General features: G+C 40.2%; 1 protein-coding gene across 1 annotated transcript; it reads right to left on the bottom strand.

Moving 5' to 3' along the window:
* Positions 1-157: 157 nt before the first annotated feature.
* Positions 158-27,491, bottom strand: RAB32 (RAB32, member RAS oncogene family). Its single transcript, XM_068985309.1, has 3 exons — positions 27,239-27,491; positions 6,216-6,493; positions 158-1,384 (listed from the first exon to the last, which is right to left on the bottom strand). Exons 1-3 carry the CDS (start codon positions 27,489-27,491, stop codon positions 1,238-1,240), a joined length of 678 nt encoding a protein of 225 aa, XP_068841410.1. The 3' UTR covers positions 158-1,237.

The following is a 27,491-nucleotide window of genomic DNA, read 5'->3' as shown; positions in this document are numbered from 1 at the left end:
CTGCATGAATTCAAAACAAAAGTTTCAGTCAAAACATTTATTCTTTTCCTGAATTGGGGTAAATGACAACACAAATATTGTGACCCTGCTTTTAAGTTTCTCATGCACTATACTTTAAATGTTCAAAACTTCGTGTAAAACCATGTGACCCAATTTCTTCCATAATGCCTGCTATAGAAATCTTAATTTAATTGTACACACTTAGAAATAAATTCTCTGCTAAAGCATTATTACAGATTTGAAAGGACTAGTTAGAACTGCAATAGTAATGTCAGTCGAGTTCTTAGTTATCAACAAACACACAGAAAGAAGAGAGGAGAGAACTGACAAAGGAGAGAGGAGAGATGTTCATTTATATTGTTTCCAACTGGTAGCAACCAGATCAGAAAGCCAGGGTGGTAGGAGTGCTTCTTGAGTCCTTAGGAGGGGATTTTAAGGTATTTAAGGGGAATAATCACATGCTTACACTAGCCAGGGCTAGTTAAATTATAATATTTTAAGGATAACAATTTTACATGAAGTACCAAAGTTCTGGCTAGAAAAATAGATTGCTAAACAGAAACTTCCAGCTTTCCATGGCTGAGTCTAGAAAGTGATAGTGAAAGTGACAGTCGCTCAGTCGTGTCTGACTCTTTGCAACCCCATGGACTGTAGCTCACCAGGCTCCTTCGTCCATGGGATTCTCCAGGCAAGAATACTGGAGTGGGTAACCATTCCTTTCTCCAAGGGATCTTCCTGACCCAGGGGTTGAACCCGGGTCTCCTGCATTACAGGCAGATTCTTTGCCATCTGAGCCACCAGGGGAAGCCCTAAGAGTCCAAAAGCCTCTCTCAAATATGAGGATGGGACAAAAATATAGACTCATGAAACTACAGTGAGGCTGCAGGAAAGTTTATTACCATCCAGCTTTCACACTGAAAGTCACAACTTATGTCTTAACAAATACTGAGCAACTGTTATTTTAAAAGTTGTTGAAAAGGATGTAAACAGTATCCTGAATATGATGGCAACAACAGCGGAAGCCTAAGTGCTCAGGGTGCAGGCGAGGAGCCATTGGCAGGACTCCTCGGCCAGGGTCCTTTTCAGAAAGTCTCAGGCTCCCAGGGTGGCGTCATTCATTTTCAGGCACAGCCCTGGGCAGATTTACAGAGCAGAGCATCCACCATCTGCAATCCAGTTTCAGGACTTTGCTTCCAGTCAGTCAGGCTGCACCCGCAGGAGAGAAGCAGACGCCAAGTCAGCAACACTGGGTCTTGCCCTCTTTTTTCACAGTCTCCTCGTCCAGTTTAATTCTGCCATCGTTTTCTTCGTTAGGGAAGCTTTGGTGGTTGGCAAGAATGTTCTCCACCAGGAACCGGGCTGCTTCATCGATGTTGACATTATCCTACAGGGCAGAAACAAGGATTAATTCTTAGAGGAAAGCATTAAGAGTATTACTAGAAACTAGGAAAGTGTGTCACAGAGGGCATGGTAAGGACAGCTCCATCTCCTGCTCCAATATTAAAACTGTTTGCTGAGAGTCAATACTATTGCCTAACAGGTCTAGAGAACCCTCTTCTTCCTACAAAGGATCCCTCTTTCTGATGTTCTTGTTTTTTAATGTTTTAAACTTTGGTGCTGAGGTTCAATGAACTATCTCCATGGCTGAAGATGGTGAATCCTGCTCTAGGTCGCCAGCCACATAAGTGAAAGCACAGATATAAAAGGGCTATCCTGGTGGCTCAGAGGGTAAAGCATCTTCCCGCAATGCGGGAGACCCAGGTTCGATCCCTGGGTCAGGAAGATCCCCTGGAGAAGGAAATGGCAACCCACTCCAGTATTCTTGCCTGGAAAATCACATGGACTGAGAAGCCTGGTAGGCTACAGTCCATGGGGTCGCAAAATGTCAGACACGACTGAGCCACTTCACTTTCACTTCTCACTTTACAGATATCAAAACAAAACTCAATAATCTGTTCTTGAACATCTACCTCCAGTATTTGGGATACCTTGTGGAAAAAAATGTTAAAGGGTTCAAACCACATTAAAATATGATAAATGCAGCATATCACTTCCCCATCCCTGCCTGCAAATTATGACTTTTAGTTGATGTGTATAAACTGAGCTGAAACAATGTTGTGGGTGAGATGTTAAGGATGCTCTAAGGAATCACTAGCTATCATATTTGTATGACTGATTCATATGCTGTCATTGCATATATAATAAGTAACACATAGCAAAAACTGTGCTTATTTATAAAGTAGAGGTAGTAGTAACTGATAGACATTTCTAAAGCTATTGTGGAAAATACGTAAACATATACTTATGAACTTCCCACATGGCTCCACGGTAAAGAAACTGCCTGGCAATACAAAAGAAACAGGTTTCATCCCTGGGCCGGGAAGATTCCCTGGAGGAGGAAATGGCAACCCACTCCATTATTCTTGTCTGGAAAATCCCATGGACAAAGGAGCCATGGGGTCGCAAAGAGTCAGACACGACTGAGCGACTAAACCCAATGTGCTCTTTTCAGCGTCTGAGGAGGCACACTTGTTTGAGTTCATGCCTGCCAGGCTTCTCCACTGAAAAGGGACCGTTTTTCACTTTGTACTTAGTAAGTACAAATGTGTAAATACCCTGTTTTTCACCATATCTTTCCCTACTCATTTTGACGTCAATTTTCTCCCTGGAACAAGTATTACTGTTATATTTAATGGTGACTTTCTATCTCCATCATTTCTTCATTTATGATTTGGAATTCTACAGTTAGGAAGAGTTTTTTCTCTTCTCTCCCATTTAGTCACTTGTTTGTTCATGTCACGGATTATTACTTTATTCTATGGATTAGATCCATAACAATAATTATTTACTTTGTTGTTCAATCTCATCTTAGATTTTGGAGCTCTTACAAGCAGGGGCCTGTGTCTTTTTGACATGTTTCCATCATTGTGTTTCCTTAGCTTCTGGCACCACGGAACACCTCAGGCACATCTTTACTTTCCTTGTTCCACTAGTTACTGGATAACTGTATTTAAAAACCAGATTCTGAGGACTTGTAAATTCATGAGTTCTGTGTCGTTATGGCTTCTAAACATCTTCAGCAGACACACCCACGAAATATGTGATGTTTTTGAATTGTGATGCTGGAGAAGACTCTTGAGAGTCCCTTGGACTGCAAGGAGATCCAACCAGTCCATCCTAAAGGAAATCAATCCTGAATACTTATTGGAAGGACTGATGCTGAAGCTGAGGCTCCAATACTTTGGATACTTGATGTGAAGAGCCACTCATTGAAAAAGACTCTGATGCTGGGAAAGACTGAGGCTAAGAAGAGAAGTCCATTCTAAAGGAGATCAATCCTGGGTGTTCTTTGGAAGGACTGATGCTAAAGCTGAAACGCCAGTACTTTGGCCACCTCATGAGAAGAGTTGACTCATTGGAAAAGACTCTGATGCTGGGAGGGATTGGGGGCAGGAGGAGAAGGGGACAACAGAGGATGAGATGGCTGGATGGCATCACTGACTCGATGGACATGGGTTTGGGTGAACTCTGGGAGTTGGTGATGGGCAGGGAGACCTGGCGTGCTGCAATTCATGGGGTTGCAAAGAGTCTGACACAACTGAGCGACTGTACTGAACTGAAGAAGAGAAGGTGATGACAGAGGATGAGATGGTTGGGTGGCATCATCGACTCAATGGACATGAGTTTGAGCAAACTCCAGGAGACAGTGGAGGACAGGGGAAGCCTGGCGTGCTGCATCCATATGGTCTCAAAGAATCAGACACGAACTAAGTGACTGACCAACAATACATACGTTGGTATCTGCCTCTATGTTTATCTGTTTATACATATATGTGTGTATGTGTGTATATGCACACACACATATACACATAAACACAGAATTTATATACATATGTATGTGTATATATATGTTAAGTTCTTATGGACCTTCCAACTCAATACCACAAGGTTCATTCTAGGCTTCTCCCTTATTTGTTGTAACTTTCTCAGACAGTGAGAACTCTGTCTGAAAAGTAAAGACCTGTGCTATTTATTCAGGTATCTGTTCTAGCACCAACACAAGCTTTTTTTTTTTTGTTTGTTTTACCTCTACTCCTAAGGTGAGCATCAACTTTAATTAAAGTATTGATCTTTAAATGCCCTAATGTCCCTCAGTCTCCACCATCCCCATTATACCAAATAATTAAAACATTCTCTAATTGCATCTAATTGTAACTCATTAAGAACAGAAAGTCCCATGCTATAGTGTAATTAGTCACACATTTTCATATTGGAAATCCATTATTTGCCATAAAGGTGAAGAGATGAAGCTCATGAATTTAAACTTGCCTTTTGGCTGTGTTCCTATCAGAAATTCAGATCCCTGCAAGTCTAGCAGAAATCATTTTGAAGCTAATTGCTGGTCAGCTCAGAATCAGAGGTGTTAGTGGCGTGTAGGCAGTACTTTAAGCCTTGACTAAAAATTTTAACCAAAATTTTATATTATATTTCTCTTGAAATACTCATCACTAAGGAAATCTGTAGGAAACATATTTGTAGGAAGGCACAGAACATATGAATATTTTCCTTTTTACTTCTACAAGCTACCCTGTCTATACATATAATGAAGCTGATGACTTACAGTCTCAGGCTACATGCCACGTGATGCTATTGTTTATGAATCTTCCATCTAGATTCTGGGGAGAAATTTGGATTTATTACCTGAATGATTAATTTTTAAAAAAAAAGAAGAGGAATTTTTATCTGTAATACATGCATCTTCTCTGTCAAATCTCTTGCTCTAGTAAACATTTACACACACCACTAATTTTTTCCCAACAAAGCTGGGAAGTAAAGCAAATCCCTTGACAGATGCAGAGAGAAGACAGAGGGCATGGCTCCCAGAACAAGTGCTTCTATGAAAAGCCGTCCCTTCTGCAATCTCTTCCTTCCTGTGTGGCTGAGTGCTCATGCAGTACACCTCTGGGCTTCATCTCTGTTCCACCACTACTTTTTCAATATGAAACTAAATTTTAATTTATAATAGAGTAGATTTATTATATAATAAATAGCCTTTAGCTTAGAAGTAAACACTTCTGCCTCTAGCAGACACTGTTCTTCCCAATGACTCCTCCATCACAATATTTTCAGAGCACATTTTGTGTAGTCTCCCATAGGTTTGCTTTCATTATTCTCATCTTCAGTGGAAGCAAATAATCTTCCACTTTTAGGGTGGGTTTCTAATAAAGCTAAAAGTAACCTGGTAAGTAGGTGATTTGGAGGGAAAAAAAAAAAAAAAAAAATATATATATATATATATATATATATATATATATATAAACTGCTTGGGTAAATCCATCTAAATCCTCTCTATACCTAAGTAATTCACTGAAGTATGCTAAAAGCTGAAACTGGGTTAAAATTATATCAGTTTGGTTTCAAGTTTGTCATCATCACAGAATTTCACCAACATTTCATCATTCTTCCATGTCTGATTGTTATTGGACCTCTAAAGTGAAACTTGCAATGCATATAAATACACTCCAGCACAAAATTTTGTGCTTGAGATTTTCACTTTTGATTTCCAGTATATCTAGACTATTAAGATTTTCATCAGCCAATCTGTATTTTTCTTCAAAAAATATTTTATCCAGTTTTCCATCATGGTTGAAAGAACATCTTATTCTACTGTTCATGACAAAATATGTCATAATTGTTGATGCTTTCCTTTTGCTCAAATTTTTCATACACATTTGATCTACAATTCCTCCAATATCATCTGAATACATCTTGTCTCTGACCTTTTCAATGTCTTTGTTAGTCCTGCCCACGACTTACATCTTCACTAAGGACGTCTATGTCCCTACGTTTTGTTAAGTCTTCTGTAAAAATCAAAATTAGTTGCACTTGACAATATACTTCGTACCCCATAAACTCCAGGGTGCATGAAAAGTACTTTGTTTAAGGACTCAAACTCACAGAAAATGTCATTTGTTCTTTGCTCTAATAATACTGATTTTTATTTTAATGTAAAATCTGCCCTTCTATTCACCTCCCTAGTAGCCAATTCTGAAAACCTTCCTGCAGCTGACTGAAATAAGCTGTAACATATCTATGCTTCACCTTTCACTAGGCTTCCGAAAAACACTCGGGTAGATCTGTCTAAATCCTTTACAGTTACAGGTCAGATGTATGAGTTAACTGCAGAGCAGATACAAACACACAGCAGAGCTCACCTTCGCAGAGGTTTCAAACCATCCTGTGAAGCCATGTTCTTTGCAGAACTGGTCCATCTGGGAAGGAGTCTGGCCACTGTCCTTTTTCTGGTCACATTTGTTAGCTAAAAGGACAGCAGGAATAGGGCTGCCGTTTGGAAGATGTACTTTACTATCCAGATCACTTTTCCATTTTAAAACAGCATCAAACGTGGAACCTCTCGAAATATCAAAGACAACGAAGGCACCAACAGCTTCTTTGTAATATACTCGGGTCATGTTACCAAAACGCTCCTGTCCTAGAAATAAATAGAGTGAGACATCAAAAACTTAAAATTTGGTCAGAGGCTATATTTAGATATAACCCTTTTTAACCCTAAGAATAATGTTGTAAACGCATCTGTCATTCCAGAGCAACAGAGATGGGTGGGACCAAGGACACATACACAGAACCACAACCCATAGGGGAGAAGTGGCTGGTCACCTGCTCTCAGGACACAGTTACCTTGTTTTATGTCCTCTGTGCATGTACACTACATTCTCCATAAGCATCAAGATGCCAGTCCTTACAGCTACAGAATCCATCATGTCCCCCCTCACTTGCCTTGGTCTAAGAGAGGTACTAAAGAAAAAAAAAGAAAGTTGGGTGTGGAGGGAAGAGACAAGAATAGAAGAAAACAGACTTGCAGGAAGAAGATAAGAGTGGTGGGTAAAACGCTAGTCAAAAAGATTAGGCCTGGACCTGAGATAAAGGGGCTCATGTTCTTAACTCCTCTTTTTTCACATCTCCAGCAAAACCCACTTTCCTTTTCCTTTTTAAATTATTTTTAAAGGAGGATAACTACTTCACAACTCTGTGCTGGTATCTGCAGTACAACAGTGCGAATCAGTAATTATACATATACTCCTTCCCTCTTGAGCCTCCCTCCCTTCTCCCATCCCACTTCTCTAGGAAGTTACAGAGTGCCAGGCTGGGCTCCCTATGATAGACAGCCACTTCCCACTAGTCATCTTTTTAACACCTGATAGTATATATATATATATATATAAATGGTACTTTCTCACTTTTGACTTGAAATGCAAGACTGCTCTCCTCTAAGAAGGTAGATGTGCAAAACCATTACTTTAGTAAAATGTGGTAAAACTGTGTTGTTAAAAGAAGGATCAACTACAGAGCTCTTAGGATATCACTGTACTTTTAAAATAGCTTAACATGTTAAACACTTTTTTTTGGAAAAAAATCTACCATCAAACATAGCATACAGGTCTTGGCAAAGCATTCACTTACGATCTGATATTGACTTAGGAAGAATTCTTTTCTTCATCTGACAGATAGAAAAACATGCAAAGGCTGCTTGGCCAGGACTCCAACAGCTCCAACTAAAGAAGATGGGACTAAGACCGGATCTCCTGACTCCCACATGTGTGTGCAAACATGCCCATCATTCTGACCTATCCCACAGCTGCCCTGACTTCTAAAGCTCTTACCTTTAGTGGGGCAAATCACTGACTATAGTGCTAAGGGAAAATGACTGCAATCACTACAAATCTAAGATTTATAACTCTTTGTCTAATGATAAAAACATGTGCTATGATGGAACATTCTCCTATTGAAACATACAATGAAAAACAAGCTTTTATCTAATTGTACTGGTAGTGAAGAAAGCAAAGCTGTCCCCTAAATTAATCATTTTTCTCCTCCAAATTCTATGCCATCATACATTTTTAGATATTATTTAATGGAATAATTGAAGAAGAATGCAACAGTCAAGCTTAAATGGATAAACAGAGTTCATCCAGTTTATGACTGCTCCCCAGAGGGGCTTATCTGAAGCTGTATTGTGATAGTTCAGAGTTCCAAATTTTGTTATAATGAACAGTCACATGAGAAATGTCATTATCGTGTTCATATATTATTAGTGATGTAAATCTGACCAGCCAGCTATTTAGTTTATTTGCTCACAATGCTGACATTTATAAAAAGCTCATGTTGTATCCTTTTCCATTAATGTACATTTAATTATCACACAAGGCATGCTGGCAGAGAACAGGCCAACCATTCAAGGTCAGTATCACCATTTTGTAAACACTGCGCAGATGCATTAAGGTGCACCTAATTTCAAACAGAGAGCACACACTACCAATGATTTTGATTTTTCTCAATTTTAATTATTTTATATGAAACTACAGCAATAAGAGAAATTAGCACCGCTAACTTAGTCCAGATAACAAGATAATTACATAATTATATAAAAACATTCCTTCGGGCTACCCTTTCATTTAGAAGAGGGTAAGGTCCCAAACTAACAAACGTATATAGAAATCCAGAAGTTATGAAGAACTATTGCGGTCTAGTGACTTTTGTTTCTAGAATCATCTGTAAATTCCCGCCCCAAATATTTCTTTTTACCAGCTGTGTTAGTGAACATACAAGTTTGTATTCATATAAAATTTATGGTTAAACCATAAAAAAACAAATGTTTGAGACAAGGCATTTTTGAGGAGGATCTTGTGACTTAAAATACCCATTCCAGTTCCAGGGCCAGGATTCAATCCTCCTTGACATTCTCATGGCAGACAGTGTGCTTTCTAACACCACCATATATGACAAATCTAAACGGTGCCAATTACACTGTTAAGCATTCCATGCAAAGATAAAATGGGCAACGTAAAGGACAGAAACAGCAACGCCCTAACAGAATGTTAGTCACTCAGTAGTGTCCGACTCTTTGCAATCCCATGGATTGTAGCCTGCCAGGCTCCTCTGTCCATGGAATTCTCCAGGCAAGAATACTGGAGTGGGTGGCCATTCCCTTCTCCCAGGGATCTTCCTGACCCAGAGATCAAACCTGAGTCTCTTTCATTGCAGGCAGATTCTTTACCAACTGAGACACCAGGGAAGCCTAAATACAAACAAAACTGGTGGACATGATGGAATTCCAGATGAGCTATTTCAAGTCCTAAAAGATGACGCTATCAAAGTGCTGCAGTCAATGTGTCAGCAAATTTGGAAAATTCAGCAGTGGCCACAGGACTGGAAAAGGTCAGTTTTCATTCCAATTTCAAAGAAAAGTCATGCCAATGAATGTTTCAATTATCGTACAATTGGGCACATTTCACATGCTAGCAAGGTAATGCTAAAAATCCTTCAAGTTGGGCTTCAGCAGTATGTGAACCAAGAAATTCTAAGTGTACATGTTGGATTTAGAAAAGGCAGAGGAACCAGAGATCAAATTGCCAACATCCGTTGTATCATAGAAAAAGCAAACAGAAAAACATCTGCTTCACTGACTACGCTAAAGCCTTTAACTGTGTGGATCACAAAAACTGTGGAAAAGTCTTAAAGCAATGGGAATACCAGACTACCTTACCTGCCTCTTGAGAAACCTGTATGCCAGACAAGAAGAAATAGAACCAGACATGGAACAATGGACTGGTTCCAAATTGGGAAAGGAGTATGTCAAGGCTGTATACTGTCACCCTGCTTATTTAACCTATATGCAGAGTACATCATGTGAAACGCTGGGCTGGATGAATCACAAGCTAGAATGAAGATTAATGGGAGAAATATCAATAACCTCAGATTTGCAGATAATACCACTCTAATGGCAGAAAGAGAAGAGGGCTAAAGAGCCTCTTGATGAAAGTGAAAGAGAGTGAAAAAGCTGGCTTTAAATTCAATATTCAAAAAATTAAGATCACAGCATCCAGTCCCATCACTTCATGGCAAATAGATGGGGGAAAAAGTGGAAATAGTGACAGACTTTATATTCCTGGGCTCCGAAATCACTGTAGACAGTGACTGCAGCCATGAAATTAAAAGGCACTTGCTCCCTGGAAGAAGTCTATGACAAACCTAGACAGTGTATTAAAAAGCAGAGACATAATTTTGCCAACAAGGGTCCATATAGTCAAAGTTATGGTTTTACCAGTTCAGTTCAGTTGCTCCGTCATGTCCGACTCTTTGCGACCCCATGGACTGCAGCACACCAGGCTTCCCTGTTCATCACCAACTCCCAGAGCTAATTAAAACTCATGTCCATTGAGTTGGTGATGCCATCTAACCATCTCATCCTCTGGTGTCCCCTTCTCCTCCTGCCTTCAATCTTTCCCAGAATCAGGGTCTTTTCCAATGAGTCAGTTTCTCACATCAGGTGGCCAAAGTATTGGAGTTTCAGCTTTAGCGTCAGTCCTTCCAATGAATATTCAGGACTGATATCCTTTATGATGGACTGGCTGGATCTCCTTGCAAATCAAGGAACTCTCATGAGACTTCTCCAATACTACAGTTCAAAAGCATCAATTCTTCGGTGCTCAGCTTTCTTTGTAGTCCAACTCTCACATCTGTACATGACTACTGGAAAAACCATAGCTTTGACTAGACGGACCTTTGTTGGCTTTACCAGTAGTCACGTACATATGTGAGATTGGGACCATAAAGAAAGCTGAGTGTTGAAGAATTGATGCTTTCGAATTGTGGTACTAGAGAAGACACTTGAGAGTTCCTTGAACTGCAAGGAGATCCAACCTGTCAATCCTAAAGGAAATCAACTCTGAATATTCACTGGAAGGACTGATGCTGAAGCTGAAACTCTAGTACTTTGCCACCTGATGCGAAGAGCTAACTCACTGGAAAAGACCCTGATGCTGGGAAAAATTGAGGACAGTAGAAGAAAAGGGCAATAGAGAATGAGATGGTTGGACGGCATCACCAACTCAATGGACACGAGTTTGAGCAAACTCTGGGAGATAGTGAAGGACAGGGAAGCCTGAGGTACTGCAGTCCATGGGGTTGCAAAGAGTCAGTCAGGACTGAGCAGGCTGAACAACAACAACATTGTTAAGCAAATGAAAAGTAAAGGCACAAACTGGGAGAAAAAAGTAGATATATATTATATCTGATTTAAAAAACATACTTAGAATATACAGAATTCTCAGAACTCCAAAATAAGAGAACAAAAAAGAATTTGATAAAATAAACAAAATATTAAAATATTTTACCAAAGAATTTATATGATGATAAATAAGCAAAAGAAATGATGCTCAAAATTATTAAACATTGGGTTTAAACCACAGTTGAGTTGCTCCTTTATACCCACAAGAAAGGCTATAATGAAAAAGTCTGACTATACCAAGTGCTGGTGAAGTTGTGGAGCAACAGGAGCTCTCATACAACTGGAAAGAATAATACTTAAAAATAGTGTAACCATGTTGGAAAATAATTTGATACTTTCTCAAAAATGTAAGCATATATCTAGCATACAACCAAGCTATCCCACTCCTAGGTATTTGCTAACAAAATGAAGGCACATATCTATACAAAGGCATGCTCACGACTGCTCAGAGGAGCTTCATTTTTAATAGCTCCCAGCTGGAAGCAACCCAAATGTCTATTCACATAGCGATGAATAAACTACGGTATATTCATACAACAGACCACAACTCAACAATAAAAAAGGAAAGGAACAAATTATAAATACATGTAACAACATGGATGAATCTCAGAATAATTATGCTGAGTCAAAATAACCAGGCCAGAGGAGGAGGAGGTAATACTGTGAGTCTACTTATATCAAATACCAAAAAATTAGAAACTACAGTAATACAGTAAGAGAAAGCAGATCAGTTGATTATGTTGGACAAGGGTGGGGAATGGATTAGAGAAATTAGATTTCAGATGATAAAAAATGCTTGCAGTCTTGACTATGGTGATATTTCCCAAGTGTAAAACTTATAAAATTGTACCATTTACTCTATGTCAACTATATCACAATAAAGCTATAAAGAATACCTACCTTATATATGGTCAGTGGGAAGTTAAGTGTAAAATGCCTTGCTGGGAGTATATTCAGGGCTGAGTTTGGCAGAACTCAGCTAAATAAAGTTTTATTGGAATATCATCCTCATCTATTTACATATTATATGCCTGATTTCATTCTATAATGGTAGAGTTGAGCTGTTGCAATAGACAGTAAATGGGTCACAAAGTCTAAAATAATTACTATCAGGAACTTCACCAAAATAGTTTAATGATTTCTGTGCTAAGGGTTTAGGGACAGTCTATACCTTTACTAGGAGTAGTATATAAAATTCATGAACTTCTCTGCGTGTAGGTTATACTTCAAGTTCAAAGAGCATAAAACGCCAGGTCCATAAGTGAGTGCTGAATAAATACTAGCTAAGTACTATCACTGGGCTTCCCTGGTGGCTCAGAGGTAAGGAATATGCCTGCCAATGCAGAAGACGCAAGTTCGATCCCTAGGTCAGGAAGATCTCTTGGAGAAGGAACTGGCAATCCATTCCAGTATTCTTGCCTGGAGAATCCCATGGACAGTGGAGCCTGGCAGGCTATAGTCCACAGTGTGCAGAGACATGACTAAGCAGCTAATGCGTTCACTTTCACACATGGCAAAGCCTTAAATTATTAGGTAGTTAAGTGTTTTACCTCAAAGTGGTGAAAATGGTTTGCAAAGGAAAATAAACTTGAGAAAAGTACAACCATCCTCGAGAATCAAATATCAAGCACCAGACAGTCAAGCTACCCCAGGAAATAATGTTGTCTGTTTAAATCAGCCAACTGTCTTTAGGGACCTTTAGAGATTATCAAAGTTCCTCCAAGCTCTCACTTCTGATATTTTAGAATATCAGAATTCTATGCTATATATCAGAAAACTATGCTATAATATTAATGTTATATGATTTTCTGACAATTGTGCAATCACCAAATCCAGAAGACAGCAATGGGGATCAAATGTAAATGACCCACCATCAAAAGGCCAAGTCCATCCACTTATGGGAGCAGCTTATTCTCCGAAAGAATAAGAAAAATAAACCTGGAGGGGGCACTTTTTTTTTTAATTTAATTTAATTTTTTTAAAATTTTATTTATTTTTTTTTAATTTTAAAATCTTTAATTCTTACATGTGTTCCCAAACATGAACCCCCCTCCCACCTCCCTCCCCATAACATCTCTGTGAGTCATCCCCATGCACCAGCCCCAAGCATGCTGTATCCTGCATCAGACATAGACGGGCGATTCAATTCTTACATGATAGTATACATGATAGAATGCCATTCTCCCAAATCATCCCACCCTCTTCCTCTCCCTCTGAGTCCAAAAGCCCGTTATACACAGCTGTGTCTTTTTTCCTGTCTTGCATACAGGGTCGTCATTGCTATCTTTCTAAATTCCATATATATGTGTTAGTATACTGTATTGGTGTTTTTCTTTCTGGCTTACTTCACTCTGTATAATCGGCTCCAGTTTCATCCATCTCATCATAACTGATTCAAATGAATTCTTTTTAACGGCTGAGTAATACTCCATTGTGTATATGTACCACAGCTTTCTTATCCATTCCTCTGCTGATGGACATCTAGGTTGTTTCCATGTCCTGGCTATTATAAACAGTGCTGCGATGAACATTGGGGTACATGTGTCTCTTTCAATTCTGGTTTCCTCGGTGTGTATGCCCAGCAGTGGGATTGCTGGGTCATAAGGTAGTTAAGGTGTAATTAGCATAAGCAGCACACATCTTACGTGCCTAGCTTGATTTTTATTCCATATGTATAGATGCCCATGTAATCATCACCTAGATTTAGATACAGAACATTTCTAACACTGCAGATCTCCCTTGTGAACTCTTAAAGTCTGTTCTCCTTAGAGGGAAATGCTGTAATGACCTCTAATGGTACTGATTAGTCTTGCCTAATTTTGAACTTCATTAAAGGAATCATACACTATAAAAAAAAAAGAATAAGAAAAATATACTTCCTACTGTACTGGGTTCATAATCTCTTTTTTAAAAAAAATTCAAAAGTGCTTCAGAGATTTTCCTGAACTGGTAAAGACAAGTGAAAAACAGAAGTTTCTAAAACACATGTCATTGAATTAGGGAGTGAAGAAAGATAAAAGGAGTTCATTTAGAATAATAATCTCAACATAAAATTAATGGAACTGTTCTCCAAAAATTGAACAAAGTGAAACTTAGATTTAGCTCTCTTGTTTTAAAGGTTTAAATGCACAGGGTTGCTAAAGCTTTTTCGGTTGTTAAGCTGGAAAGTAAACTTTCCTACAAGAATTGCAGCTTGTATCTTTGTTATGACTGCTCCTTGGGTGATTTTAGCTATTCCCTTATTACTATCTAAAACAAAGGAGACCAGTGGAAAACACAACTAATGTTCATGAATAATCCATTTTCCTCCACTTTTGAATACATGGAGGACCACACTGTCCTGCCCCGACTAAACCAGCTGTGTTCACGGAATGTGGACAGAAGTGTCCCTGCCCAGCAGAATCACTTGTTGGGTGGCAGCAAGGTTACCCCTGCTTTGAGGTGATGGTATCAGATGGTAGGGCCTCTTTTAGCCTGGGTCTTCAAGGGGCTCCAATGAAACACCCTCACATTCCTCACCATCCCCCCTACTTCTGCTCCCTACTAAGGACATGTAGAAAGAGTGTGAAAGTGTGTCAGTCACTCAGTCATATCTGACTCTTTGCAATCCCATGGACTGTAGCCCACCAGGCTCTGCTGTCCATAGGATTCTCCAGGCAAGAATACCAGAGTGGGTTTCCATGCCCTCCTCCAGGGGATCTTCCTCACTTTAAGGCTGTTGGCACCCTACCACAACCTAGCTTATCTTGACTGGTACAACTCCCAAATATCTTTCTACCTCTTATAGCTAGATTTGATCTCAACTAGAAAACACGTATTAGGTTCCTCCTATATACCAGGCACTGTGCTAGACCCTGGGGAAACAATGAATAGGATCCTAAGAATCTCAGGCTATCTGAGGAAAGAAACCAAGTGATGCCATGATGTGTTAGGTGTAATCAGAGATACAAAGAGCATATTATGGTATTCAACAAGGGGATGTCATTCACTGAAGTGAGTATGCTAATCTTACTAGTCTTTTTGAAAGATACATCATCAAAAAATGCCTTTCAAATGCTTATACTATGAAAATATAATATCTTCATAAACTTTACTTCTTTACTTCCATGCTGTGACTTTCAGTTTGCATGCCTCAGGGGCAGCCAGCCACTCAGAGCCATGCTCACCATCCATGGACTAAAAGGCTAAATTTTAACTGCTGGAGGCAGTTTCCCAGAAGCACTGCGCCATCACAAGGAGAAACAGGTGTTCTTCCCCTTTTACAGCACTGCAGAAGCCAGCCCTTCCTAGCTTCAGATAAGGGCTAAAGGATCAATAAGGGCTAACAGGGAAGACTGTCATATGCAAACTAGAATTGCATTAGAAATCCATGGAATCTTAACTTTTTTTTTTTTTAATTTTGGAGGGCAGCCAACCAACCATTTTAAGTTTATTCTAAGAAACTTTTATTATTCTAGGACTCTTCTTTCCACAAGTACATAAATAAAAGCAGGACATTTCTGCCATGCTGCACGCTGAATGCTCCTGGATTGTGTCCTGTGATGGAAGTAGACCAGTTAGAGGAGAAAGTATGCAGTTATTAAATGTAAAGACAGCTGCATGTGTCTTGTTTCATGGTGTGTCTGTGTGTGGAGTGAGAGTGTACAGCAATATGGAAACTCAGCAGAACCTGGGAGACCTTCCTCTTACGTGGTCTGTAGTAGTAGTACAGACATGATGGGGAGAACTCTGAGCAACAAACACCACCTTCCTAGACCAGACCTGTAATATCCTCTTACAGGAAGGAGGGGGCCACTTTATGCTTTTCTGAAAAGATGTTGCTCCAGATTATCTCATCCAACCTCCCTTATTTTTAAAGATGAGAAAATAAAATCTCAGCGAGACAACATTACTCAAGTGTCTTAGGTTGATGTGTTATCCAGTGTTGCCTGATTTGGCAGACAAGCATTTTCTGGAGTATACATTGCTCCCCATGGCTCCGTGTCTCCAAACAGATCCAAAGTAGCATGAGCCTGGCAAAGACATTCCTGAAGGACACACAGCCCTGCCACAAAAGTTACAGGCTTGCTCTGTGTCCCCAAGTGCCTGACGACAGCAGCTAAGGACATGCCTCACTGATGACTTCATTAGCTAGGCTGATACTGGGGACAGGCTTTTTCAACCATATTGCTGTGGGCATGTTGCCTGAATATTCCAAATGGCTTCTAAAATGTGTTATCCTTTAAAAAGATGTGTTACTTCCTTCTCTAGCGGAAGGAACCCTGATTATAGCTAGATATCTTGGCGATGAGAAAGGGAAAAAAAGAGCACAGTGCTAGTCATCTAGGCTCAAAGACATTTAAGATGCATGACTTGGTAATACATACTCTAATGGATGATGACCTGTAAGGTACACATGTTGGCAAAAGGATTCAAATGCTTCCCCAATATCTGGAGTACCCAACACTAATGGCTTTGAGAAGGAGTTGAGACAACTTGATACATTTCCAAGAATATGTATTCTAATCAAGGAAAAGAAAATCACAAAACGGCTTGCCTTCTCTCTTTTTAGTGTAGGCAAATTTTCCAAAGGGAAATATTTGCTCTCAGATTTGAAAGCAAAATACTGCATTTCGAACATTTATCAGAAATACAGGCCAGAGATGCCTTCTCTATGGTTTTAATCACTATTTTTTAATGTTTGTCTCAATACTTTATGTTCATGTGCCCATTTGCCAAAAAATTTAAATAGCTCTAAATGCTATTTGAAATTCAAAATATAAGTCAAACAATGAAAAATAAATCAGAGCAATAAGACAATCAGTGCTTAGCTTTCCAAGTATAAATGCTTATCCTTTCCCACTCATTAAGAATTTTTGGGCTTCCCAGGGGGCTCAGAGGTAAAGAATCCACCTGCCAATGCAGGGAACATAGGGTTAGATCTCTGGGGCAGGAAGATCCATCCATCCCACTCATCCAGAGTTCTTGCCTGGAGAATGAAAAGGCAACCCACTCAGTATTCTTGCCTGGGAAATCCCATGGACAGAGGAGCATGGGCTACAGTCCACGGGGCTGCAAAAGGGTCGGACACGCCTTAGCAACTAAACAACAAACAAGAAGTACTGAGCTACATGTTCTTGCTTAAGGTGACTGGGCAAAAATGTAGTTTCTAGTGAGTGCATATAAAGTTCTTTAAAAACACATCCTTAAAGTTCAGTATGCATTTCAGAGATGAAGCATTTTTAACACGTTTGAGTGGTTGGTGGGTAACAGATCAAGATCCAGCCAAAATATAAGTCCAGTCACTGGTTCTAGAAAGATATTTATCTAGCCATTAAAAATTTTTATAGCTTGATATAGATAATATGGTGATGTCATAATGGGTCTTAGGTTTTATATGTAAGAAGCTACAATTCATAGTCACATAGGTTTTGCCATTTTTAGGGCATCTATTTAATGACTTTTTATACTACTACTTTATAAAGCCCTTATAAATGTTCCCCAGAATTCCACTTAAATATTTAACATGCTAAAATTATAGGCATTGTTGGAAGAAAAAAAATTCCTTACATTAAAAAACTACCATAATACTGACCAATAAAACAATGTAACTAAAAACCCATTTCCCCCCCATTTGTTTACACAATTTTTCATAAAACAAATGACTGTATTACCCTCAAATAAAACAGGTCTAAAAGCTAATGCATCAAATTAGCACCGTATGAGGCTGGATTCAATAATGTACTGAATTTCATATTTTAATACTGTACCATGACAAAGGTAAAAGGAGTCATGTGATTTTACACAGTGCCATTCATCTGTCTGGTTTTCTTTTCTATCATGTGTAAAGCAGAAAGAGAGATAATATAACATGACCATAAAACCTCTGCAATAATATCTGGATTCATGCCCTAACTCTGCAAGTTACAGGTGTACAGACCTTGGGGAAATCCCTTAACCTTATTGAGTCTCAGTTTACTCAACTGTAATTTCCCCAGAAACATATATATTAACATATGTAAAACAGATAGCAAGTGGGATTTGCTGTGTGACACAGGGAGCTCAATCTAGCGCTATGTGATGACCTAGAAGGGTGGGGTTGGGGGAGGTAGACAAGAGGGGGATTCAGGAGGGAGGGGGACATATGTATACCTGTGTCTGACCCTGAAAGATGAACTCCCCAGGTTGGTAGCTGCCCAATATGGGAAACAGTAAAAAATAGCTCCAGAAAGAAAGAAGGGGCTGAGATGAATTGAAAACAACGCCCAGTTGTGGATGTTACTGGTATTGGAAGTCAAGTCTGATGCTATAAAGAACAATATTGCATAGGAAACTGGAATGTTAGGTCCATGAATCAAGGTAAATGGCTAGTGGTCAAATAGGAGATGGCAAGAGAGAACACTGACATTTTAGGAATCAGTGAACTAAAATCAGAAAACTAAGATCATGGCATCCGGTCCCATCACTTCATGGTAAATAGATGGGGAAACAGTGGGAACAGTGGCTGACTTTATTTTTCGGGGCTCCAAAATCACTGCACATGGTGATTGCAGCCATGAAATTAAGAGACACTTATTCCTTGGAAGAAAAGTTATGACCAACCTAGATAGCATATTCAAAAGCAGAGTTGTTACTTTACCAACAAAGGTCTGTCTAGTCAAGGCTATGGTTTTTCCAGTGGTCATGTATGGATATAAGAGTTGGACTATAAAGAAAGCTGAGCACCGAAGAATTGATGCTTTTGAACTGTGGCGTTGGAGAAGACTCCTGAGAGTCCCTTGGACTGCAAGGAGATCAACCAGTCCATCCTAAAGGAAATAAGCCCTGAGTATTCATTGGAAGGACTGATGCTGAAGCTGAAACTCCATTATTTTGGCCAACTGATGGGAAGAACTGACTCACTGGAAAAGACCCTGATTCTGGGAAATATTGAAGGCAGGAGAAGGGGATAACAGAGGATGAGATGGTTTACCAACTCCCTGGGCATGAGTCTGAGCAAGCTCCAGGAGCTGGTGATGGACTGGGAAAGCTGGCACGCTGCAGTCCACCGGGCTGCAAAGAATAGGCCACGGCTGAGCGACCGAACTGAACTGATCTGATTCATGCTGCTGTGTGGCAGAAACAAACACAATGTTGTAAAGCAATTATTTTTCAATTAAAAAAAAAGTAAATTGAGAGACAGTGACTAGAAAGCAGCTTTTCATAAATGTTAGCTGTGATTACATGAAGGGATTTTTACCAAAACTTCCTACCTCTGAGATTCTATGCTTATATTTGGAAATATAGTTCCACTTGGAAAAAAGAGCATTATAGGGGAAGAAGCAAAGTTGCTATTTAAATCATGTACAAAGTACCGTTTGCGCCCATGCCACCACCACTGAGGCTGAGATCAAACCCGTCTGTCAAGCCAGAGAGTAACAAAACTGAACACAGATAAATACCTAAACTAAAAGAAAAACAAACTCCTTTTTAGATGGCAGCAGCAGTCTCGATAAGGAGCCTTCAAATTACCTATTCCCAGATACACAACAGTTCAGAAACGGGATTTTTCTTTTTGCTAATTAGAGACGAGCAAGCTTTGTGGTATTTAGGTCACAGTGTAAGGTCTGTTTATTCAACTATTTACATCTTCTGTGGTCACTGTAAAAAGAACATCTGACTTTAATCAATTTAAAGAGAGAAATAAAATCAAAGTACCTTTTTGGTTCGTGTCCAAAGTCAGAATAGTTTTGGAAGTTCGAGATATTGGCTTTTTCCTTTCTTAAGTACAGCATTCAGTGAGAGCAAGACACGGCCCATCTCTGTCGTGTGATTTATCATGTCTCCTTACATCACCTCTTGAGATAGCAACAGAGATAAAGAGCAGGTGACGCAAAACAGACAAGAACTTAGGGGCTAGGAAGGTGGGTGTCAAGGAGCTTGTTCAGTGGAGTGAACAGAGGATGGGTCTGCTGGCATGGGCAGCACAGGCAAGACAGAACCATCGCTCTCAACTTGAGCATGAACCAGGTCACCCATGCTGTGTGTGCCCAGTCGCTCAGTCGTGTCCGACTCTTTGTAACCCCATGGACTGTGGCCTACCCGGCTCCTCTGTCCACGGGATCCTCCCTCCAGGCAAGACTACTGGAGTGGGTTGCTGTGCCCTCCTCCAGGGGACCTTCCTGACCCAGAATCGAACCAGTGCCTCTTATGTCTCCTGCATTGGCAGGTGGGGTCTTTACCACTATTGCCACCTGGGAAAGATTACCCCTGGTGCCTGGTAAATTACAGGCCCTCTCCCTAGGAACTCTGACTTATTAAGCATGGAAAATTGCTAGTTGCCTCTGCAGTATCCCCTTCACAGAATTCTATTTGGGGAAGCAGTGTGTCCAGTTTGAAAACAAACAGAAAAAGCCCTAGGTTTCCCAGCTGCCCTTGCAACAAGGCATGGGCGTCTGAATGAACCAGAAAGGCCAAGAATACAGCCAGGGAGTGATGAAATGTCAGCTTTGGTCCATGAAGAATGAATGGTTCTGTTCACCAGCTGTGACTGCTCAACCACAGACTTACTAGGTGAGCGACTTAACTTTTCTCTTGTTAAACCATGATTTATGGGGATGTTTGACGGATGAAGCCAGTTCTGCTTATAGCTGATGCTAAGGAAGATACATTTAAGCACCTCAGATGAGTCTGACGGAGCAGGCCCCATACTGTCATACAAAAAAAAAAAAAAAAACAACAAACCAAAACACCCAATATGTATTTAGCTTAATTTCAAAGCAATCAAAAACCACTACATAAAATGCTTAAGGAAAAGTATCTGGATAGAAGTGAGTGAAAAAAATGAGGAAGAAGAGTAAGATCTCCTGTCAGAAAGACCAACACAAAGCCTTAAACCTCTGCTATCCATTTCTTTTTATGTGGTTTGTCGCTCTCAAAGTAAGAGTAAAGAAATCACATGTTTCTAGCCTCTGTGACTGTAAAAAGCGCAAAAAGCTCTTTTGAAAATATAATGGGATAAAATTCTGAACACCTTTTTCTTGATCATTTATCTCACCTCCAGAAATCTCCTCACATAGGTCAGCACTTCCTCACCACCTCTTCATCTAAGAGAAGGACTCTACAGCCATAGTGCAATTTAAACTTGTCGACTGAGCCCACTCTCCACTACTTAAGTGTTGATTAAGTGTGAAATCTTCACTATTTTGAGGATACGCTATTCCTGGATTCAAAGTTTTTTTTCCTTTAGAAGATTACGTTTTCTCATCTCTTAGTCCATTTTAATAAATGCCTAGAAATATGTATACATCAGGGTTTTTTAAAAAATATGTTTTAGGATTACTTTGACATCTTGGGGCCTTGTAGACCAGGGAAGGGACTGCCCTCCCCGCCCCCTGCCCAGGGTTATCTAGTTATTAGAGCAAACAACTTGCTAAGAGCGCCTCTTCAATATTCAAAACAATCAGTCCTGAGTCCTTCTCCTCTACTTGTTCTCTTTGGTCAGGCTCTTGCAGTCTTGGTCTGAGACAACTAGGGGACCATCCCTATAGACCTCAGCAAACTGCAATCTTTCAAACTATCCAATCATAAGCTTGCTCAGCTTGCCTATGCTGCGAGGTCCTTTCCTTTCTTCAAAAATCACAAAAAAAGGCTCTGGCCCTTGCTCTGCTTTCTCCCAGCTCCTTCTGCCTCCTAAATGACCTTGGTGCTTCCCTGTGTGGTCCTGCATGGTGTGACATGGTCCTTCCTATCAGCAACAAACTATCTCTTTTAATGGAATTGTCTCCTAATGTGGTGATCTCATTTCACTTGAATAAAAACAAAACCTTGAGTACATGTTAAAAGGGAATAAGAAGCTATCTATGGTAACACTGTTAGTTAATCGGCTATACTCCAATACAAAATAAAAATATCTTTTAAAAAAGAAGAATCATTGAAATTTACATACCAAAAGCTTAAGAAAGCTGGAAGGTCAGGATGCTGCTGCTTGCTGTTTAGTCACTAAGTCATGCCTGACCCTTGGCAATCTGATGGACTGTAGCCAGCCAGGCTCCTTTGTCCATGGGATTCTCCAGGCAAGAATAGTGGAGTGGGTTGCCATTTTGGAAGGTCAGAATACCATATACATAAAGCTGAAATTCCTAAGATATATTTGAAAATAACACTGCACCTCTGGAATAATGCATGGCATACAGGTTTAATCTGTGAGATCACAGAGTAGTCCAGACAAACAGCTGTAATTATTGCCTTGTTTTCCAGGATGTGCTCTATACCAAATACCAGTAAAATAGCTTCATTAACTTCAGAGAAGTCCACAGTTTGGAGAGTCTTTCCAAATGTACAAAACAAAAAAAAAAAAAAAAAAGAGAGAGAGAGAGAGATGCAGCCAATCAAAAAGTGTCTGCCTTTGAAGCAGTATGCTTCATAATTAAGTATAAGAACTAGAAATTCTGGACTGATGACATAAAGAGATGGTAATGATTATAAGAGATATGAAATATGAGTCATATGCTCCAAAACAGGGCTAACCAGAACATTTGCAAATTTAGACAAAAGTTTATGTCACTCTTATGTTACAAAAATCCATTCTGCTATTAGAGACATGAGACCTGTGCCATGGATTACCTGTGTTTTCTTGGTCAGCTTACCACACCTCCCTGGGTTTATACCATAGGGTCTCTAAAAGCCTTTAACCCTATTCAAACAATAGACTGATTAGGCAAATGGCTTGCAGCCAAGTCAAATTTTAGTACTTCTTATCAGAACTTGGCTCTCTGTACCTCTAATCTGAGCAACTTTTACCTCACCTGGGCTAACTGAGGCCAATTAGGAATGGTAACATATTCAAAAGAAGGAAAGGCAACAGACTCGACATTACCAGTGGAATTTTCTTCATGTCAGTTACACAAATATGCTGTTATGTTGAAATTCCTGTCTGGGCATTTGTGAAAGCACAGTCCAGACTGGAGAATCCAAAGGTGTGTCAAGGCTTATGAAATAAGAAAGATTTGAAGATGTAAAATGGGATAGTAGGCTTTGCTTGGAATTCAGCACAAAACTGAGCCAGAATAAGGCTGAAGATGGCAAGAGTGTACAAGTCAGATGTAATAAAAGACTTTATTTCAATCCTTTTAAATGAATTATTAAGTAACTGACCCACAATAAGTCCTACGACAGTAACTGCAGGGCTAAGAGACTACATATAACAGAGACTAATTCATCAAAGAACGGCTTCTTTATATTTAGAAAAAACTTGAACATTAATAATCCTTGACTGATAGACACTCTGAAGGTCAAGAAAGCATGAGATAATAATCCAGGCTCTTGCTCATGAAGAGCTGGAGCGTTATCAAAGAAAACAAGAAGAGACCACTAGTTATAGCAATTGGCAATATGCGAGAGAGAACAAGGAAGACAAGATCAACATTTTATTTTCAGATGGGAATCAAAAAACTCGAAACTGAATCTAAGTATGGCTCAAAAGTGAATCTAAGGATGGTTTATGTAACTTATAAGGTCTTCCAAGCATGAATTTTATGCTCTGATAAATCATATTTACATGAATTTCAGAGTACATTGTTTCTGATTTGTTCTCTGGCCCAAAGGAAGATTTTTATTAAGATATTTTGACACTAAAAACTGAAGAGAGGTAGAATAGGCTCCCTGCCTACTCTAATGCCACTATGGTGCAAGTATTATTTGAACTAAAGGCACTTGAAAAACAAGGGCAAGATGAGTACTCCAACCGCCCCTTCTTCTTCCTTAAATCAGGAGATAAAACTCCCATGTGAAAGCTGTCCTCCCCATAAGGAAGGAAGGAACTGCGCTCATCACCAGAGATGATCAAACAGAGAGAATTCTGCGGAAGCGGATCTTGTTAAAACAGCTCTTATCTTCCTTTAGCATCCCACAGAGTTTGGTTATTTTTCTACAGCTGCCTTTCCTCAACCTAGTATAAAAGCATTTATAGTTTTGTACTTTTGGGGGTCCTTCCTTTCATGAGGGCTCCGGTGTCACATAAAGCTTCCCTGATAGCTCGGTTGGTAGAGAATTCGCCTGCAATGCAGGAGACCCCGGTTCGATTCCTGGGTTGGGAAGATCTGCTGCAGAAGGGATAGGCTACCCAGGCTCTTCCATTAATTTCATTCTCAGGACCAGCTGAACATTCTAAGAAGGCAGAGATAAAATTTGGCCTTCCCTATAAAAGAAAATCACTGCAATGAATGCATGCAGACTAAATTATACTAGATCTAAATGGACAAGCTTAAAAAAAAAAAAAAAAAAGATTTAGCCTGGACGAGCCATTCAGCCTACTTGGAAAATTCTCCAGTTGCTAATAAGCTTATAATAAGTAGTGAGCCAAATACTCATTCATCTATAATACATGTTAAAAGGAAGATCAGATACTGCATCTTAATTTAGTATATACACTTATTAAACTCTCTTTAAAATCTTATCAAAGACTTCAATATTTCAGTATATTTCAGTAATGTGTTGAGCAGCAGTCTCAAAGCAGATATGAAATAAAAGAAAGGAATTGCCTAACACAAAATTGTATAAAATTGCATCTGTACTTTAAAACTGCATTCATTTGATTTAATAAGGATTTATGAGGCCTGTATCCATGAGTCACTATGGTTCTCAATTTGAAGGTTTTAGCTTAAACTGCTTGGCTACATTTACAGAAAACATTTGGGTAATTCCTGCCTGTTACGCTTGCCAGAGCTTTCAAGTATAGAGACCTGACATAATTTCTTTACACCTTTCCCACTTCTAGAGCAGCAACTAAAGTCTAACCAGTAATAACAGCACACTTTAAGTTAGTCATGTCGAGTGGCCAGCTCCACCTACTATTTTGCAATCAAGAAATACCTCCCCCCTTTGAGAATTAAATATGATTCAACTTTGTTGCTACACAAGGCAAATATGTTTAGCCATGGGGAACTATTTGGAGTGACCTTCACTTTGCCTCCATTACATCATGACTACTGAATTCAAATGGTATGAGCCAGGATTCACTAGTAGCTCAAATATTCAAACCAAACCTTGGTTTGTTAATGACAGAGGTAATGATAGAGCTCCCTAAACCTTAAGTTAAAGCCACATTATTTTTTGCTCTTACTTTCCTTATATGCTGAAAACCGTACTTAAAAGATGAACCTTATAATTTCCAATCATCTCGTAAGTTTACCTCTAATCTTGTTAATTGTTGGTGTGTACTTGCTGGATGGAATCTCTTTTGGAGATTCTGAAAGGTCTGCTTTCCTTCCTGGAAAGGCTCAAGCTTTGGATTTCGGCAAAACTGCAAGAAAATTCCACCTAAGTTGATACGTACCAGAGTCTGGTAGAGACCGAATACGTTCGCCTCCTGGTAAAATAGGTCTGGTTAAGCAGGATGAAAAAGGGGAAGAAAACTCTAACTCATGCTTCTGCTTTCCCAAGTCTCCAAATATAAGCATTTTTCCTTGAAGCTTAAAAAAACACAACTGTGCCATAAAAAAATCTTTTATTTACCTGCAGAAGAATGCAATCACAATTTAATTGCTAAACACCACACTATTTTACATGAAGAATAAAGCAAACTCAACTATTCTCCTAGGCAGAGATTTAAAATCACCTTCATGGAAATTCACAGCTACACTGAAGATTTCGGTAGAAAGATTATCACATGGTAAGGCAACCTTTAGAATCCATGACTTTGTCAAGGAGCAATACTCTTACTTATAAGTGCTCTGTGAAAAAGCAGGAAGTGTTTCGAAAGAAGCCTCTGGCTTCAAAAGATGACTTTTCAAAACTTTTCAAACGAACATTTTATTTTCTGTAACCAAAAACAAAAACAAAAAAAAACACACAAGCTGAGCCCAAAGGCTGACTATCCCCGTTTCTTAGAGGTGACATACATCATTTATACTTTCCTATCAGAGGCAGAGAAGCCTAGTCTTAAATAAATAAGTATGTATGTGATATTTCTTCAACATCATCTCATATGTAATAAGCTGTTGATGAAAAGAGCCTACCCAGCAGACAGACCTGGGTCCTTGACTCTTCACCAGTTGGGTGACCACACCTTTTACAGGCTTCAGTCATACAAGTGGAGGATTAAGGATGGTCTCTTTAACTCTGAACATGCCCCCATCTCGAAGGCAGACTGAGCTTAACACTCACAATGATTGAACAGAGTAACTCCTGGTACCACTTCCATATTTCAACTTTCCCAAGTTAATGGCTTATTAAATGCACACATCCAACCCACCACACCAGCCAGAGTTCAAGTTTTCATACATTAGAGTGAGGAGAATCTGTACCCTCCTCAAACAGGGATAATATGCTCCAAAATGACAACGGAAAGCAAATGCCAGGGAAATAATATATATTGGGTGTGGGGAGGCAGGAGTGGGGCTAGGTGTGTTGGTTCAGGGGAGAAGAGGAGTATAACGTTTCAAGAGAAGTTTTCTCAAATCTTTGCCTGGGTGGCCTGCCCTAGGAATGCGAGCAAGGCGTACAAAGAATGGGGTTTCGCTCCCAAGGAAGCGTCTCAGACTCAAAGTGGATGATGAAAACCCTTCTGAAAAGAAACCCTGGTTTCCAGTCTTGGGGGTGTCCCTAACTAGGAGTGTAACTTTGGGTAAGTCGTTCAACCACTCTGAACCTCTGTTCTCATCTGTAAAATGTTAAAGCGAATGAGAGGAGCCAGCCCCTTCCCCTCCCTCTTTCTCGTCAAGATTTAGAATTAAAAACTCGGGAAAAGCCTCCGTGGCTTTCTCACCTCTGGTCAGGTGAGAGCTCCGAAAGAGAGGGCCTCCTATCTCTTAAAAACACCAGAGCTTTCCAAAGACCGAGCTGAGGCGTCTAACCAGGGTCATTTTCTCTACGCATTTATTTATCTTGTTCTGCTTTTAAATTCTTCGATTACCAAAGCCTGTTCCACTGTGCTGATTCCCCCTGGAGTCCAACATCCCCTTCCATCTTTCCAGGTGGTTTAGCCCCTTTCTTTTAAACTTACTCCGGCAGGCAAGTTCTGGCAGAGGACAGAGAAAGAAGCAAGGAGACCGAGGGCAGCCAAGCGCCGCGTCCCCCACCCCGCGCCAGGCTTCCGACGGCGGGGAAACCCCGCCGGCGCCCGCTGCCCGGAGGCCGCCGCCCGCCCGCCTCGGGGTCCCCGCACGTCCCCGGCTCCCGCCATCCGCTTACCCGCGATGTCCCATAGCTGCAGGCGCACCAGCGTCCTGCTGTCCCAGTTGAGGACCTTGAGGGCGAAGTCCACCCCGATGGTGGCCCGGTAGTGCTGGGAGAAGAGCTGGTGGACGTAGCGCTTGATGATGCTGGTCTTGCCCACGCCGAGTTCGCCGATCACCAGCACCTTGAAGAGGTGCTCGCTGGTCTCCGGCGGCGCCGCGGCGGCGGCTGCCCCCCGGCCCGGGTCCCCGGCTCCGCCGCCCGCCAT

This window comes from Capricornis sumatraensis, chromosome 13 (genome assembly GCF_032405125.1).
Source record: "Capricornis sumatraensis isolate serow.1 chromosome 13, serow.2, whole genome shotgun sequence".
Taxonomy (NCBI): Eukaryota; Metazoa; Chordata; class Mammalia; order Artiodactyla; family Bovidae; genus Capricornis; species Capricornis sumatraensis.
The sequence above is the reverse complement of the archived record's forward strand: the minus strand, read 5'-3'. Positions and strand labels throughout refer to the sequence as shown.